Genomic DNA, 15,011 nt, shown 5'->3' on the forward strand with positions numbered 1-15,011 from the left:
CGTGTTGTTTGTTTCTCAGCTCAGAGTTGTGAGATGGGCTCGTCTGAAAGTTAAACAGGGAGCTAAGTGTTATTCTCTGACAGTTTTTAATGTTGTCTCAAGCTATTAGTAATCATTAAACATGTAATCAGCCATTTCTTCTGTTTGAACCGAAATGCATGATGGTATATTGCTCATATAGTGAGTATCGCTAATACACTACTTTTCAAAACGCATTGTGGGATACATTGAGTGGACCATATAGTGAATGACCATGCTCACTCAGATTTTGGACAACACTACAAAATGGCGTATTCACTATATGGTGCACTATATAGTGAATAGGGAGTGATTTCAGACACAGCCTACGTCTTTTTAGTTCAATTTCTCCCCAACTTGCTTCAGCTTTTGCCTTTTCTAGTTCCACAGACTGTTACCCAAAAACTAGGATGGGATCAGGATGTTGCTGCATGTAGTCAAAGCCAGTGAACATACCTAAACCATGAGCACTGACCGGTAAAAGAGAGGAGGAAAGCAATCAGTTAAGATTGTGCTGCTCATATAAGAACACAAGGCACATTTACAGGAAGGGAAAAAACGTTCAATACATTGTCAAGCAAAAATAAAAAAACAAAAAAATCTTATCCACACATTTCAATCATCCTGCCAGTTACACATCAGAAAATCAGAAAGGCTCTGACTCTTGTAGCATCCGCAGTCGATTACCAAATACTGTTGGAGCTGCTGGAGAATGAAGAAACAGCTCATTGTGATGCACAGAGAGCGGTTATTGTTTGATTGTCATAAAGCATCGAGGGTGATAGAGTTGTCAAATACAGAACGTGGCACAGCTCTGTGGTAAAAGGACAGAGTTCACACAACACTCAAACTTGTGGTCATTTCGGATAAATAAAGAAAATGTACCAAACACTTACACTTTGTTGAAGTTTGCGGTTTTTGTAAAATACACAAAAGCTTTTTTTTTATCAGATTACATCTCCTGAAGCCAACCTGCCTCACTCCTCATCGTCTGATTTATCTCCTCTTTCATCCCAAACCACAATCCTTTAGCCCCCTCTCTCCTGCAGGTAGGACCAGCCCGTCTACAGGAGGCGAGGAGACCACCATCAGTAACTCTGCAAACACTCATCGTCATCATCGTCGATCACCTTCGTCACAGAACGGAAACACACACTCCAACATTCACTAAGAAAGGCACACAGCTCATTGCTCTCAGACCCAGGCACACTTTGCTAAGCCACAACACAAGGAAACAGGTACAAATGTAACAATTATAATAATAATGTAAATAATATTAACCACAATAATAAGCAGCATGTTGTAACTGAAAAAAGAAAATAATATAAACCAATATATTTGTACATTTCAGTACAAAAACAGGATATTAAGTGTTTAGAAAACTATATATAATGTATTTTCTGTATTGCACATAGTCATACTATCACACGCTTGTTGTTGTAAGAACTCGTCGCTTTGTTTTCACCTCCAGAAATCAGAGGAGGCTGTGAAAGCAACTGAAGGACTGATCTCTGCTGTGAGCGTTGTGCACCGTGGTGTTTGAGATCTGACACTCAGTCAGAAGGTGATTCAGTCCTGAAGGACTCTGTCCAGGTCTGGCTCTGATTTCTGTTTTCAGTCAGCTCTGTCGCTAGAAGACGGCGCAGGAGAGACCTGCAGTAAACAACAAGGGTGATTTGATCGCAGGAGAAATGTTCGTCTGAGCTGATTTGTTCTCTCAGGAAATCTTTGATCTGACGGCAAAACTGATTTATACGACTGATGCTCCAGCCTGGTGTTTGTTATTGTTTGTCTGACTTTGTCTGGTTTTCAGTAATGAAACAAAAACGTATTAAAATTTGATTTAAGCAACGTAAAACCTGTGCAAAGGTGCTGTGAAAGAGTCGCAAAAAAAAGCTCCAAATTTGTCTCGGACAACATTCATTTGTACGGAAGAGAATAAGGGCCAAAAAAAAAACATCCAAATTATTTATTTATTTTTTATTACTTCTTTACATGTTAATTTGGCCTTAAGGATCAGCTCATTTGAATAGGTGTGTGTGTGGTTTGGGGTGCTTCTTCAGACAGCCTCTAGTGGACACTTAGTGAACTGCAGTTTTCAGCACTTTCACATTGATTTCATAACTAAAGATTTAAGGTTGGGGCTTAGTTTATATGTAAATCCTGCTACAATTAATGAAATAATTATTTACACTTGGTCATGAGACTGATTTAAAAATTTTGACACATGTACGTTCACTTTAGTTTGAGCTGCAATTGGTTAAAATGCAGCAAATCGAAATAGCTTGGTTAATAAAAGTGTCTATTGCGTGTTGTAAATTAAGTAAGAATTATTAAGCAAATATAAGCTTTTTTTTTTTACCAAATAATCTATTAGAATTGGAGAATAAGGCAGCAAAACATTGAAAATATAAAAGTAAAGTGGCGCAAAAAAAATTCAAAAATGCAGTACTTAAGGAACAATGTGTTTTTTCTCTAAAAAATATCAAGTTAAGTCAGAAAAATGCTGAAATTTTTCTAACAATGAGACAATTTTTACTTAAATTATTTGTGAATATGCTACTGAGATTAAATTCAGAATTCAGATTATTTTTCTCAGAAAACATAAAAACAAAAAAAAAAAGGACAATTTTTTTTTTCAGTGGCCCTAATCCTCTTCCGTACATTTTTGTGGTTATTTAAGTAAACAGATTTCTTAAATCAATCCGGATACACCAGAAAAAAACTATTTTTATAATTTCAGTCTGAGCTTGGCCTTAAAGGAGAGTATCAGTAACAGAAATATCTCATCAATACACAGATGTTTTGTAACAGCAACCTCTGAGGGAAGAAGAATCGTGCTCCATCTTTCCAAACATTTAACTGAAGGAGCTACAGTTGGCACAATTTTTGGTTAAACAGTCTTTAACTCTGGTCAAATCAAACTGAAACACAGAAAAAAAAAAAAACATAACCTGATGTTGGCAGACAGGACACAGATCCTCTCACACCACCACGTGGAAGCCAAACATTGTGTGTATGAGTGTGTGTGTGCTTGATTCTCTTCTCCATGCAGTCAAAGCAAATATCTGAACACATTGTTTCTGCTTTCTGACTGCGCCGTGCACGACCTGTGCAGGATAACCTTGTGTGAGTGTGTGCACGTGCATGCATGTGTCTTTGTAGCTTATTTTGCAGCAGCTGTGAAAGAGACGTGTTGCTTATTCAGTCACGATTAACATGTTCCACTCCTCACTTTCACGTGTCCAATACTGAGTGTAAAGCAGCTCAGGTGAAACAGGAAGTCGAGCCTGTTTTTTAAAGGAGTAACGCTTGTGGAGGTTATTCAGTTGTCTGTAAGACACAGGGTGGAAGGAATGGGACGAGGAAGCGCCGGAGGAACCAGGAGGTCGCCAAATCGTATCCAGACATCCTCACGTTCCCAAGAATGTTTGTTTCTTTTTCAGACCTGTGCAGATTTTAACCTCGTGACAGTCAGCGCTGTTTCTTGGTCCCGGATCGTGGGAGGTTTTTATTCAAAATCGTCGTGGATGCGCTATAGATTCCACAAGGTGGCGATGTTTGTCAGTCCTGAACCTGCAACAATCACACACGTCAGATCTGCACACACACACCTGAGCAGCATCTACACACAGACAGGAGGAGAGCAGGTGAGGGGGTCATCATCAGGTACAGCTCTAAACGTAAACCGGCTCACACCCCTCCCCTTGCTCTCCCTCCTCCTCCATATCCTCCTCCTCCTCTTCCTCCTCCTCGTCTTCCTCGTCTGGGCCCATGCAGGCAGCTCCGGCAATGCTCTGCGGCCCCTCGCAGCTCTCAGGTGGTTTAGGGTAGCGGAAGGGGCATCCGTGGTCGTCGAAGAACCTGCGGAAGGTGAACTCGTAGAAAGCGTGCTCCGGGTGCTTCCCGTGTGGCGAGCAGAGCATGTCAAGAGCCCGGGTGCTGTCCCCGCTGTCACTCCACGCTCCTGGACCCCCCTCCTCCTCCACGGGGTCAAAGTTGGACGTGTCCATCGGGTGGGCGATCTTGGGTCTGTAGGGCGCCGGTTGCTGCCGCAGGTTGCTGGAGAAGTCCATCTGGGTGAAGAAGGGGTGGGATTTGATCTCGCCGGCGCCGTTTGCACCCAGGCGATCTTCGGCGGAGCAGCAGAGGCGACCGATGATGTCAACGGCCTCGGGGCTCAGTTTGACCTGGGCGGGGACCTGCAGCGTGCTTTCCCAGTTTATGACCTGCAGGGGGAGACAGGTGTGACCTCTGTTAATGATGTTTTAACTTTGTTGGACAGAAAACAAGACAAGCACAGTACATTTTTAAAATTTGCAAGTTTATACACATCCCCTTTTTTCTCATCACATCTATTTCCAAAGATCCAGTTCAAACAAAATTTCTCCCAGACATTGGTATTAACTCAAATAATCCACACATGAAAAGAAATCACATCGTTCAGGTCCATAAATAATGATTATGGTGAATTAAGTACGATAACACAGGAAAAAAGTATTGAACGCGCTAACTGAGATGATGCTGAGCAACAATCAAGTTGTGAATGTCTTCAGAGAGCTCTTTGCCTTTACCCATGATGAGGTGTGTGGTATTTAACTACATGGTGAAAAAACAACCTTTTTTATAGGACCATCAATTTGCTCTAGCCCAGCTGATGTTGGTTTGCACTAATTGGAAGTTCAAGTAATAATTACTGACAGATTTCAGGTGGTATGGTGCATTTCTTTACCAAAGTATACAGCCTTTCCATGATGTGTTCAATACTTTTTTCCTGTGTTATCGTACTTAAGTCACCATAATCATTATTTATAAACCTGAACGTTGTGATTTCTTTTCATGTGTGGATTATTTGAGTTAATACCAATGTCTGGTAGAAATTTTGTTTGAATTTCAGCTTTGGAAATAAATGTAATGAGAAAAAAAGTTGATGCGTTCAATACTTATTTTCCCCACTGTAAATTTAACTCAGTATTGAGGACGACTCAGCAAGCGCAGAGCAGTGACAGAAAAAGTATTTGGTTTGTCCATTTTCTCATATATCGCTCCCTTACATCTGCACCTCTTTAATAAGTCACTCAGACTCACAATTTTGTTGCTGACAGATTTCAGCTGGCCTTGCCCTCACCCGGCCAAACAAACCGAACAAAAGGAGAAAACCCTGCAGAGCTTTGGTGATATGATTCAAACATGATAACTGAGGTCTCATTCAGCCGCCCAGAAAAGAGGTGGGCAGACGGATCAGATGTGGCTGATCCAGGGACACCAGGCTGACATTGATCCGTCCATTGATCAATGTTTTCATTCGGACATTAAAGCAGCTTGAATGTTCTCTCTTTTCACCGACCTTAATCTGAGTCTCGGTGGGTGTCGGGGCGAGGAAAGGCGGCTGTCCCACCAGCATCTCAAAGAGGATCACTCCCACGCTCCACCAGTCACACAGCTGGGTGTAGCCTGAGCAACACATGCAAACGGCAGATTCATCTGTTAGTGCACGTTTCTTTACAAGAAGACAGAAAACTACAGAATGAGAGGGTGACACAAAGTTTGCAGCTGTTGTTCTCCAACGATTAACACGCTGAGACAAAGACGGGATACTGCAAATAGACATGAACCTATCTGTTATTCAGGCTGAAACCATATGACCTGTCTGTTATATAGAGCTGCATAAAGCTGCAGCATCTTTATTCCTATTTCTGAGACAGATTAAAGATCTACTCATCAGTTGTCCGTCATATTCTCTATCACCTTTGCGCAGCAGCACTTCAGGTGCGATGTAGTTTGGCGTTCCCACCAGGGAGTGGGCGAGGCAGCGCTGGTGCTGCCGGTTGGCGCGCTGCTCGAGTGTCATCAGTCGATCACCGCAGCGACAGTTTGACACATCGTCCCAGAAGTCACTGGGCTCCATGCTGTCCTGTCTGACGTGGCTCCCTGGAGAAAAAACATTCAGAGACAGAGGGAACTCCTTGTAGATTTAAAAATATATATTGAAAAAAAGAATTGTTATTTTTCTTATAGAGGGTATTGATGATTAAAGACTCTGACACTAAATAAAATCCTGCGTTAACATTTAGTTGAACTAAATCCTCATCCCATCTGTCAATAAAGCCTGCCACTGCTCTACTTCACCTCCTACAACATCAACAGCCCACCAACTTTCCATGCACCTGTGGCTAACCTCAAGTTTTACAGCCCTGGGAAGATAACTACATCTACAAAAAGACTAATCTGGAAGAAAATATAGATTTTAATTCTGTGTGGAAGGATTCACTTAACTGACAACACAAAACAAACAAACAAAAAAAAAAAATGAGTTGAGCAATATTTTCAATATATGTAATCAAATCAAGTGTTATTTCAAAATTTAAGACATTTTTGATAATTTATTTGATTATTTTTTTACATTTTGTAAATTAAAAATTGTATATATATTTTTTTACATATTGTTATATTTATTTAGTTTTTTTAAATAAGTTATTGAAAATTATTATTATCATTATTATTATTGAAAATTTTTCGAATTTCAAAATTTTGCAATCTTTTGATATGACACATTTAACAACATATGTTACCATATTGAGTATTATTTCAAAAATTTTTAACTTTTTTGATTATTTATTTATTTTCCAAATTTTGTAAATTTCAAAATTTTATAATTTTTTTTAACATATCTTTTTATTCAAAAATGTTTTAAATAAAAAAAAAAAGTTGTTTCGCAAATGTGTGATATTTATTTATTTTTTATTTTTTTGTACAATAATAAGATTTCTTTTTCCGAAATTTTGCCCAATTTTTTTAATTTTAAAATATTGCCATTTTTGATATGATAAATGTAAAAAAAATCTTGGAATTTAATTTTTTTTTTACATGTGGTTAATTTTTGAAGTTTTATTTTTTCGTGAAATTTTGGGATTTTTTGCAAATATTTGAAAATCTAACAACTTTATAAAATTTCTGCGAATTTCAAAAATTGCAATTTATTTAGAAATCTTTTGCAATATTTTTTTGTGATATTAAAATTTTAAAAATATTTGCCAATTACAAAAAAATCCAATACATCACATGTACAATTATATAAATTCAAAAAAAATGTCTTGTTTATATAACTAGATAACAAGATTTAAACTAGGTTTAGAGTTTTAAACATTTTTCTGTCTTCACTTTAAAGATAAAGTAGATTTTGTGGCTCAGAAATGACTTTAATCCAGGTGAGCCAAAATAAAATGGCTCCTCTGAAAGAAAAGTTTGCAGACCCCTGCTCTACAACAATGATCCTGAACTCCTCACCTTTCTGGTAGTACTTTGAGTTGTGCGTCCAGCGGAAACCCGTGCACAAACCGAAGTCCGTCAGCTTGATGTGTCCGTCCGAGTCGATGAGGATGTTGTCCGGCTTGATGTCTCGGTGAATGAAGCCCATCTTGTGGACGCTCTCGATGGCCAGCGTCAGCTCGGCGATGTAAAAACGAGCCAGCGGTTCGGGGAAGACGCCCATCCTTATGAGCAGGCTCATCATGTCTCCTCCGGGGATGTAGTCCATGACGAAGTAGAGGCTGTCTCTGTCCTGGAAGGAGTAGTAGAGACGCACCACCCACTCGTTGTCCGCCTCTGCGAGGATGTCTCGTTCTGCTTTCACATGAGCCACCTGCAACGAGGAGGGAGCCCGACTGAGCCACTTTCATCGAACTGAATCATCAGAAATCTAAATATGATGAAACTCAAACAGCAAAACATTTAAATGAAATTGATTTTAGTGACCTGGTTGCGGTTGAGGACGTCTTTCTTGAGCAGAGTCTTCATGGCGTAAAGTGCTCCCGTGTCCACTTTACGTGTTAGACAAACTTCCCCAAAGGCGCCGATGCCCAGAGTCTTGATTTTGACAAACATTGATTTGTCCATTTTGGCGCGGCGCAGCCGGTTGTAGTTGGACTCTTTCTGGTTCAGCATCTTCCTCATCTGCTCCTGCTCTGCTTCTGATAGGCCGGCCTGGAGACGAGGAAGAAGATGGAAGGTGAGACAACTTGAAGACTCTTTAAAAAGCAGTCCTCAAACTTAAAAACACTTTAGTTTGACATGTCGTGAACCCTGTGCCCTGATCTTTGCCAAAATGACTGTCTGGGTTCAGCTGTGGTATGTTTTCTCCTCTTTAAAAACAGCTTCCACTGGGTCAAAAGGGCAAAAGGCCAAAGTCCTGACTCAGGACAAGCTCATACAAACACAAGAGTGAACTCACTGACTTCTTTCTCCTGCACAAAGGTCTCACTGTCTGAAACAAAGTCCTGAAGGTGAATTCTCTGCATGACAAGCTCAGGACATCACTTAAAAAGTCATTATCATTCTCATCTCAGACAGAAACAAGAACTTATCCAGCGCTAAAACATCAGCCTTCACCATTTTCCCCAAGTGTTTCACCGAGTTCATGCTCTGATTTTCCCTCTGAAGAGTTTGATTTCCTATCAACAAGTGATGAAATCAACCTCAAGAGACCGAAAACTCTTACTAATCAAGCTAAATGTCACGTAGCGGGTCTTCGATGTTTAAAAAGTCTCCCTGACTGGAAACTCCCACATGTTTGACCCTGAACTTTGTGCTCTCTTGGCAGGGTCTCCCTCAGATAGGAGATTTTAATCTCAGGGGACTCGCTGCTAAACAAAGAATATATTTAGAAATTAGAAAAAGTAAACTTGGCTGTTTCTAGGAAATATGTTGCTACTTACATAATTGCGGGGCTTACATAAGAAGAGACTGAGTAAACATACCAGCTGTGTTTTCAACTCCGGCTCAAGCATGTTGTGAGCCTCGGAGGCTGAAATACTCAAACGCAAATGGAAACTATCAGATTAAAAATAAAAATGAAAATGTTAAGAGGTTTGATCTCACCTTGGACATCTCCTGCTCCAGCTGAAGTCTGCGGTTCAGTTTCTGCTGATACGTCTTCATCACGTTCTCGATGTGCTGCTCCATGTAGAACTTAAAAGCGAAGGGCGAGTACGTCTTGATGCGTGACTCTCGCTTCTCCTCGTCGCGTGCGTTCTTCCTCACAGGGACAGGAGACGTCTGGATCTGCTTCTTGTCTTTCACCGCCTTCTCGCCCTTCCCAGCCTTCGTCTTCTCCTTCACCTGCTGGCTCTCCTCGCCTTTCCCGCTCCCTCCGCTGCCACCGTGGGTGTTCCTGGGGGCAGGGTTGTTGAGGTCTGGAGCTCCACACATGGCTCCTGCTCCTCCTTCCATGGCCCCTGGCTCACCGGCTGCCCCGGGCATGAGCAGGTTTTTGGGGTAAGGCGGCGGAGGGCAGCGCGGCTCCTGAGCCGGCTCCAGAGGGTAGGTCTCCTCGGGCATGTAGCCCAAAGGCTCGGGGGTCTCCTGGGTCTGCGCTGTCATCCAGCTGGGGTGGCACGGCCCCACAGCGGTCTTTGGCTCTGGCCTCATCACGCGGATGCTCTTAACCGGCTGCTGGATGGGTGGAGAGGTCACAGCCGTGATGGTGTTTGGGGGGCCCAATGAGGGGTCCTGTTTTCCGGCTGTAGGTGGAGCCGCCATCGCAGGTCGGACTCCGTTCGGCCCCGCAGAACGACTGTTGAAGGAGTTGGTTCGGCTTGGGACGCGCACCTCTCCCCTGAACGGGCCCTGAGGCTGCGGCTGCCTGGCCGGAGGGGCCCCTTCGGGACCTGGAGGCCCCGCCCAGTGGTGCTCATACAGGTCCAGGTTGAGGCTGGCTCTGGATGGTGTCATCAGGCCCTGAGGCATGTCAGAGAAGTCTGGCCCCATGGCTGGGACCCCGCCAGGGGAGCGGGACATCATGTGGACCTGGTGGGAGGTGGGGCTTGCTTGGCGTGGGTGGGAATGAGGCGGCAGGTACAGGTTTGCTGGGTAACCTCCCCCTCCTGCTCCTCCTGGACCGTTCTGGCCCATGGCCCCTTTCCCCTGCATGTTGACGTAGTTGTCCGGAGGCGCCATTTGGGGCGGGGCCATCTTATTCTGGAAGGAGGCGGTCCTCTTCACTCCGTAACCTGCGGGCTCCATCATGTGGGGCCTGGCATGGCCGTAGTCATAGTGAGGACCAGGGACGGGGCCCCCTGGTGGCTGAGGCTGGAGCTGCAGCGGCTGACCTGGGACGTTGTAGCTCATCATGGGGCCGTGCTGCTCCATGCCGCCGGGGTAGCCCTTCTGTGGGGCCCCTGGGGGGTACATGTTGTTGGCCTGGGTGCTCTGAGGGGCCATCACTGCAGGGTAGGTGCCCATACTGGGAGGTCGGCCCATCGGGTTCCCCATGGCGGGTCCCTGCGCTGCACCAGACGGAGGCATCATGTAGTTCATCACCGGGGGAGCGCCCATGTAGGGTCTGGGCATCTCCCCCTCAGGACCGTATCCTGCTGCTGCTTCATACATCGGCGCCCCCATCTGGTGATACGGAGGCATGGCGCCCCCGTCCCCTGACGCTTCCAACGCAGGGCGGTGGTCCATAGAGTTTGGCATGCCAGCTTTTCCTAAAACACAAGAACAAAACCGCTCAGGGGAGACATTTTAAAGAGTAATCTGATGATAAATCACATTCCTGAGCAGCGTTTTCATACCTGGTGAAGTCTGCTTGATGACACGGACGATGAGCTCATTGCGGGGGTCGAGGTAACCCATTTTACTGATGTATTCCAAAGCAGCTTCGATATTTCTACTTCCTGTCTGCTTCAGCGCCCGCACAGCCATCTCCTGTGAGGAAAACACAGAAAACATTGAGAAAATATCCCACTAACAGAGCTCAAAATGGGTTTTCAGAGCAACATGAGACTCAGAACAAGCTTATGGGAGCTGGGTGACAAAAATTATATTTTCTCTTCTTGACTCTACCTCCCAACACATTTTACAATCCCCGAAAAAAATACACGAGAACAGCAGCTGTCAATCATCATTAAACGTGACGCAAAGCCTCGTTTTTAACCTCTTATAACTAATGAAACTTTTCAGAAAGAAGAGGACTTGAATACAAGGCAGCCAAATAATATCGTCAAATCACCACAACAATCGGATGTGAGAAACATTTCTTCAAGGTGTATTAATGTTTTAAAGTTTGACCACAGCCCATCTGGAATGACTGGGGAGATGGATTTTTTGACCTATGCTGCAGCCAGCCACCAGGGGGAGCAGTTTTTGTGGAGACCTCACTTCGAGCCGAGCAAGATGACTTCCTATATTTTTTTTTACACTCCATGTGGTTTACATTAGGCTGCAAACCGCCCTAGTGCAAGATTGAGGTCAGTGATCAATGAGGCCCACAGGACCACATCATTTGCAAAAAGCAGAGATGGGATCCTGAGACCCTGGAACCTGACTCCCTCCACCACTTGACTGCACCTAGAAATCCTGTCTTTAAAACTGATGAACAGAATCGGTGACAAAGGGCAGCCCTGGTGGAGTCCAACCCTAACCAGGAACAAGATTGACTATTGGCCCTTTTCCACTAGTACGCCTCGGCCCTGATCTACTCGGCTCTACTCGATCTGCAGCGTGTTTCCACTACCCTGGTATCTCCTAAAACAAGCCAATTTTAGCACCTACTACGCTCTGGTTCCAAGCGAGCTGAGTCGATACTAAAAGATGACGTCACTGACTGCCGGCTACTGATTGGTCAGACAATGTCGTCATCGATGAGTCATGAGCACGACGCCCAAAACAAGTCGGGACATAAGACAACGAGAGTCACCCGGCATTTTTAAACAACAACTGCAAGAATGGTGTCCTGACAAGTTCCTCCGTCGTCCAATGACGAAGTCCAGACCTTTTTGGGTTTGGTGGCCGAGGACAGGATCCAACGGGGGCTGGTCGGAGCCACGAGGAATGAAGTCTCAAGGCTAATGGAGGAGCATGGCTACCACCAAACTTCCCAACAGTGCCGGGGGAAATTGAAGAAACTTAAAAGTGATTATAGGGCCGTTAAGGACCACAACGACCGAAGTGTGTCGAATCGCCAAAAATGGAGGTGGTTTGACCAAATGGACGCCATTTACGGTCATTTACTGATGGCAATACGGACCAAGCTCTCACTCCAGAGACTGAACAGTGTGTAACAGTGGGCCGTTGACTCCATATTCACGGAGCACACCCCACAGGATACCTCAGGGGACACGGTTGAAAGTCCTTTCCAGGTCCACAAAGCATATGTAGACTGGTTGGGCAATGCCCCCTCTAGCATCCTTGCAAGGGTACAGATATCTTCAAATCACCACAACAATCAGACATCAGAAACATTTCTACCAGGTGTATTCATTTTTTAAAGTTTGGCCACAGCCCATCTGGAATGACTGGGGAGATGGATTTTTTTTTACCTTTACTGCAGCCAGCCACCAGGGGGAGCAGTTTTTTGTGGCAACCTCACTTTCAGCCGAGCAAGATGACGTCCATTTTTTTCCAGTCTATGGAGTAGTCATCTAACTTAAAAGATCTCCAATCCTTTGATTTCTTGGTTTGTATCATGTATTTTAAGCTAAGAATAAGCAAACAAGAGGACGAACCTGTACTAACATTTAAAACTCAGCAGTTTCTGTCCAAAAGTGAAGATAAATTGTTTTAAGGGTGTTGGAAAAATAAACATTGAAACAAGTGTCCCAGTAGGTGCTCTAACACCTGCTTCCTCTCAACTTAAGGTCACATACCAGTGACTTCCTGCTTGCTCCAACACAAGACAGTAAATAAAGTCAAATCACAAGAGCTCGATGACACAAGAATGTTTTCAATCAAACTTTTAACGCAGTAAAAAACGAGAGAGAGATTTTTAAACTGGTAGAAAATAAAACTATTAAAGCTGCAGAATCTGGAGAAGCTTTGATGGAAAACGATGATCACACAGATCCTGAGTCAGCACCAAAGAGAAGTGAGCCAAAGCATTTATCATACCATCGTACGATCATTTGTAAATGGTGCAATTATTTCCCATAAATGAATCAGAAGTTGTAGCAGGGTGTGGTGCTGTGTTTCCCTCAGGGGCACAGACTCGATGAGTGTGACCCAAAGAGCTCGCACGAGTGTTTTCACACGTTTCAGTTCGTTATAAACTTTTTTACACTTTTTTTCCCAGCACACACTCAAAATATTTGACATTTTTAAGTACAATTATTCTCAAATTTGACTGAGCTTTGCAAACTTGGTGGATATTTTAGGATAGTTTTGGGTATCAACTGTTTTTTCCGCCAATATCTTCATGTTTTTATCCACTCTTGTGTTAGTCTGCTTCATATTTGGCTCATCTTCCCTCTTTATATCCACAGGTGGTGCTCATCCCAGACTCTAACAGGTGGGTCACTATGAAAGCCCAGAGGTATTTAGGTCACCGATGTAAAAAATGTTGGTTAACCACTTTGGCATTTTCTATTCATCGGCCTCCGTGTAATTTAAGACGGAGCGGTGAAAATGTGAAGGAGGGAACATTCCTTTTAGGTTTACCTTTTATTAAGTAATGCCAATCATTCCTCAAGGCTGTGATCTTAGAAATTTATTCAGCTTGAATTCATCCTGAACAAGAGTCTAAAGTGAAGCATCACTGCTGTAGAGCGTTTTGACATTTCTAAGCTCAAAGTAAGATCATATATGAGTGAAAAACTGAAATATGACCAAGTGCTGTATCTAAATTTGTTTGCAGTTGACAAAATGTTGAAGAAAACTGTGTTAAAATCATGAAACAAAGAGCTGTAGAGAGGAACTGACCTACTAACCTTGATCTACAAATGCAAAAATAAGAAAAGCACGTCGTTCAGTGTCCAGGAAACGCCATGCTGCAAAGGTTTTAACAGTTTTTATGGAGAAAAATAAATAGTTTGTCTTAAAGCAACAGTACCATCTTCCAAAACAACAGAGTAAGACTTTTCTGTCTGTCTTTTCTAAAACAACAAACACATAAACACGTCTGCACAGAGCGAGACAAACCAAACAGAAAATCTGTCTTTCCCTCGCTGACTGAAGGACCCACACCTAGATGAGGAAATCCCCTCAAATGGTACATGACCTCACTGCAAAGACATTTAACTCAGACCTCTGCCCGGCCCTGCAGCTCTGACTCCATTCAGCCTACGCTGCCCCTGCTGGACACAAACGGGAACTGCAGGAAATCATTTTTCCTCTCCATCTTTTGGGTGACTTCATTTTAGGGGAGTTTTATGATGATGGTCTTAAAATTGTAGTTGGAAAACCGTAAATATAAAACTTTATATTTAAAAAAGTGCTTCAATGCTTCCAAAGATTTACAGACGACTGCGACGGTCTTTCCTCCCGAAAAGACCGTTAAACCTTCAGCACATTCAGGCTGCTGCCGCCAGATTTCTAACAAGAACCAGGAGAACTGAGCAGATTATTCCGACTCTTAAACATTTAGCGTCTTCAGGATCATTTAAGAAGATTTTAGAGTTCTGCTGCAGGTTCGTAAATCACTCAGCAGCCCAGAAGTCACGTCAGAGCCAAAACGGTAGAAAAGGGTTAAACACGTACTCCTCAAAACTCATCCTAAATTTAGAGAGATGTAACTTTTGAAACCTGTTTTCCTTCCTCTTTTTCTCTCTTGTTTTTTCTGAATATTCTCTGTTACACTTTTATCCTTGAGGAGATCCTTGAAGCGACCTTTCAGCTGGACGCCTGAAGCCGACGCTGTGATACTCTGTGTCCTCCAGTTTGTGTTTTATTTACGTACATTGTCCCAGAGTTGTGTTAAACAGAAACCGTGGGCACAGCCTGCTCTGAAAGCCAGGAAATGCCAAGGCCACACACTTTCTGCCCCTTTGTGTGTGTGTGTGTGAGAGTGTGTGTGAGTGTGTGAATAGGTGTAATACACACGCAGCATGCACACGCCTGCTTTCGTCCCTGTAACTACATCCCTGAGTATAAAACTGACAACACACACACAGAGCACTGTTTATACTCAGTTTCCTGTATGTGTGTGTGTTTTTGTGTGTGTGTGTGTGTTGCATTCCTGTGTAGCCAGTAGAAAAAGAGAGGGAGAGCGCTGGCTACGTGAG

The 15,011-nt window shown here is 43.4% G+C and overlaps 1 protein-coding gene across 1 annotated transcript in view; it reads right to left on the minus strand.

Annotated features, from left to right (window-relative positions):
* Nucleotides 1-2,667: 2,667 nt before the first annotated feature.
* The window catches only part of lats2 (large tumor suppressor kinase 2), a 30,214-nt gene continuing 17,870 nt past the window's right edge, over nucleotides 2,668-15,011 (minus strand). The window contains exons 3-9 of the mRNA XM_074695477.1: nucleotides 10,590-10,722; nucleotides 8,896-10,502; nucleotides 7,774-8,001; nucleotides 7,306-7,660; nucleotides 5,767-5,949; nucleotides 5,366-5,472; nucleotides 2,668-4,247 (exon numbers count right to left, since the gene is read on the minus strand). Of these exons, the coding sequence (XP_074551578.1) occupies nucleotides 3,696-4,247; nucleotides 5,366-5,472; nucleotides 5,767-5,949; nucleotides 7,306-7,660; nucleotides 7,774-8,001; nucleotides 8,896-10,502; nucleotides 10,590-10,722 (3,165 nt within the window). The 3' untranslated portion in view covers nucleotides 2,668-3,695. The remainder of the gene's footprint in view (nucleotides 4,248-5,365; nucleotides 5,473-5,766; nucleotides 5,950-7,305; nucleotides 7,661-7,773; nucleotides 8,002-8,895; nucleotides 10,503-10,589; nucleotides 10,723-15,011) is intronic.

The sequence above is a fragment of the Halichoeres trimaculatus genome, unplaced genomic scaffold (assembly GCF_033239565.1).
Source record: "Halichoeres trimaculatus isolate MK-OKI-2021-1 unplaced genomic scaffold, fHalTri1.1 fHalTri1_scaffold_19, whole genome shotgun sequence".
Classification (NCBI taxonomy): Eukaryota; Metazoa; Chordata; class Actinopteri; order Labriformes; family Labridae; genus Halichoeres; species Halichoeres trimaculatus.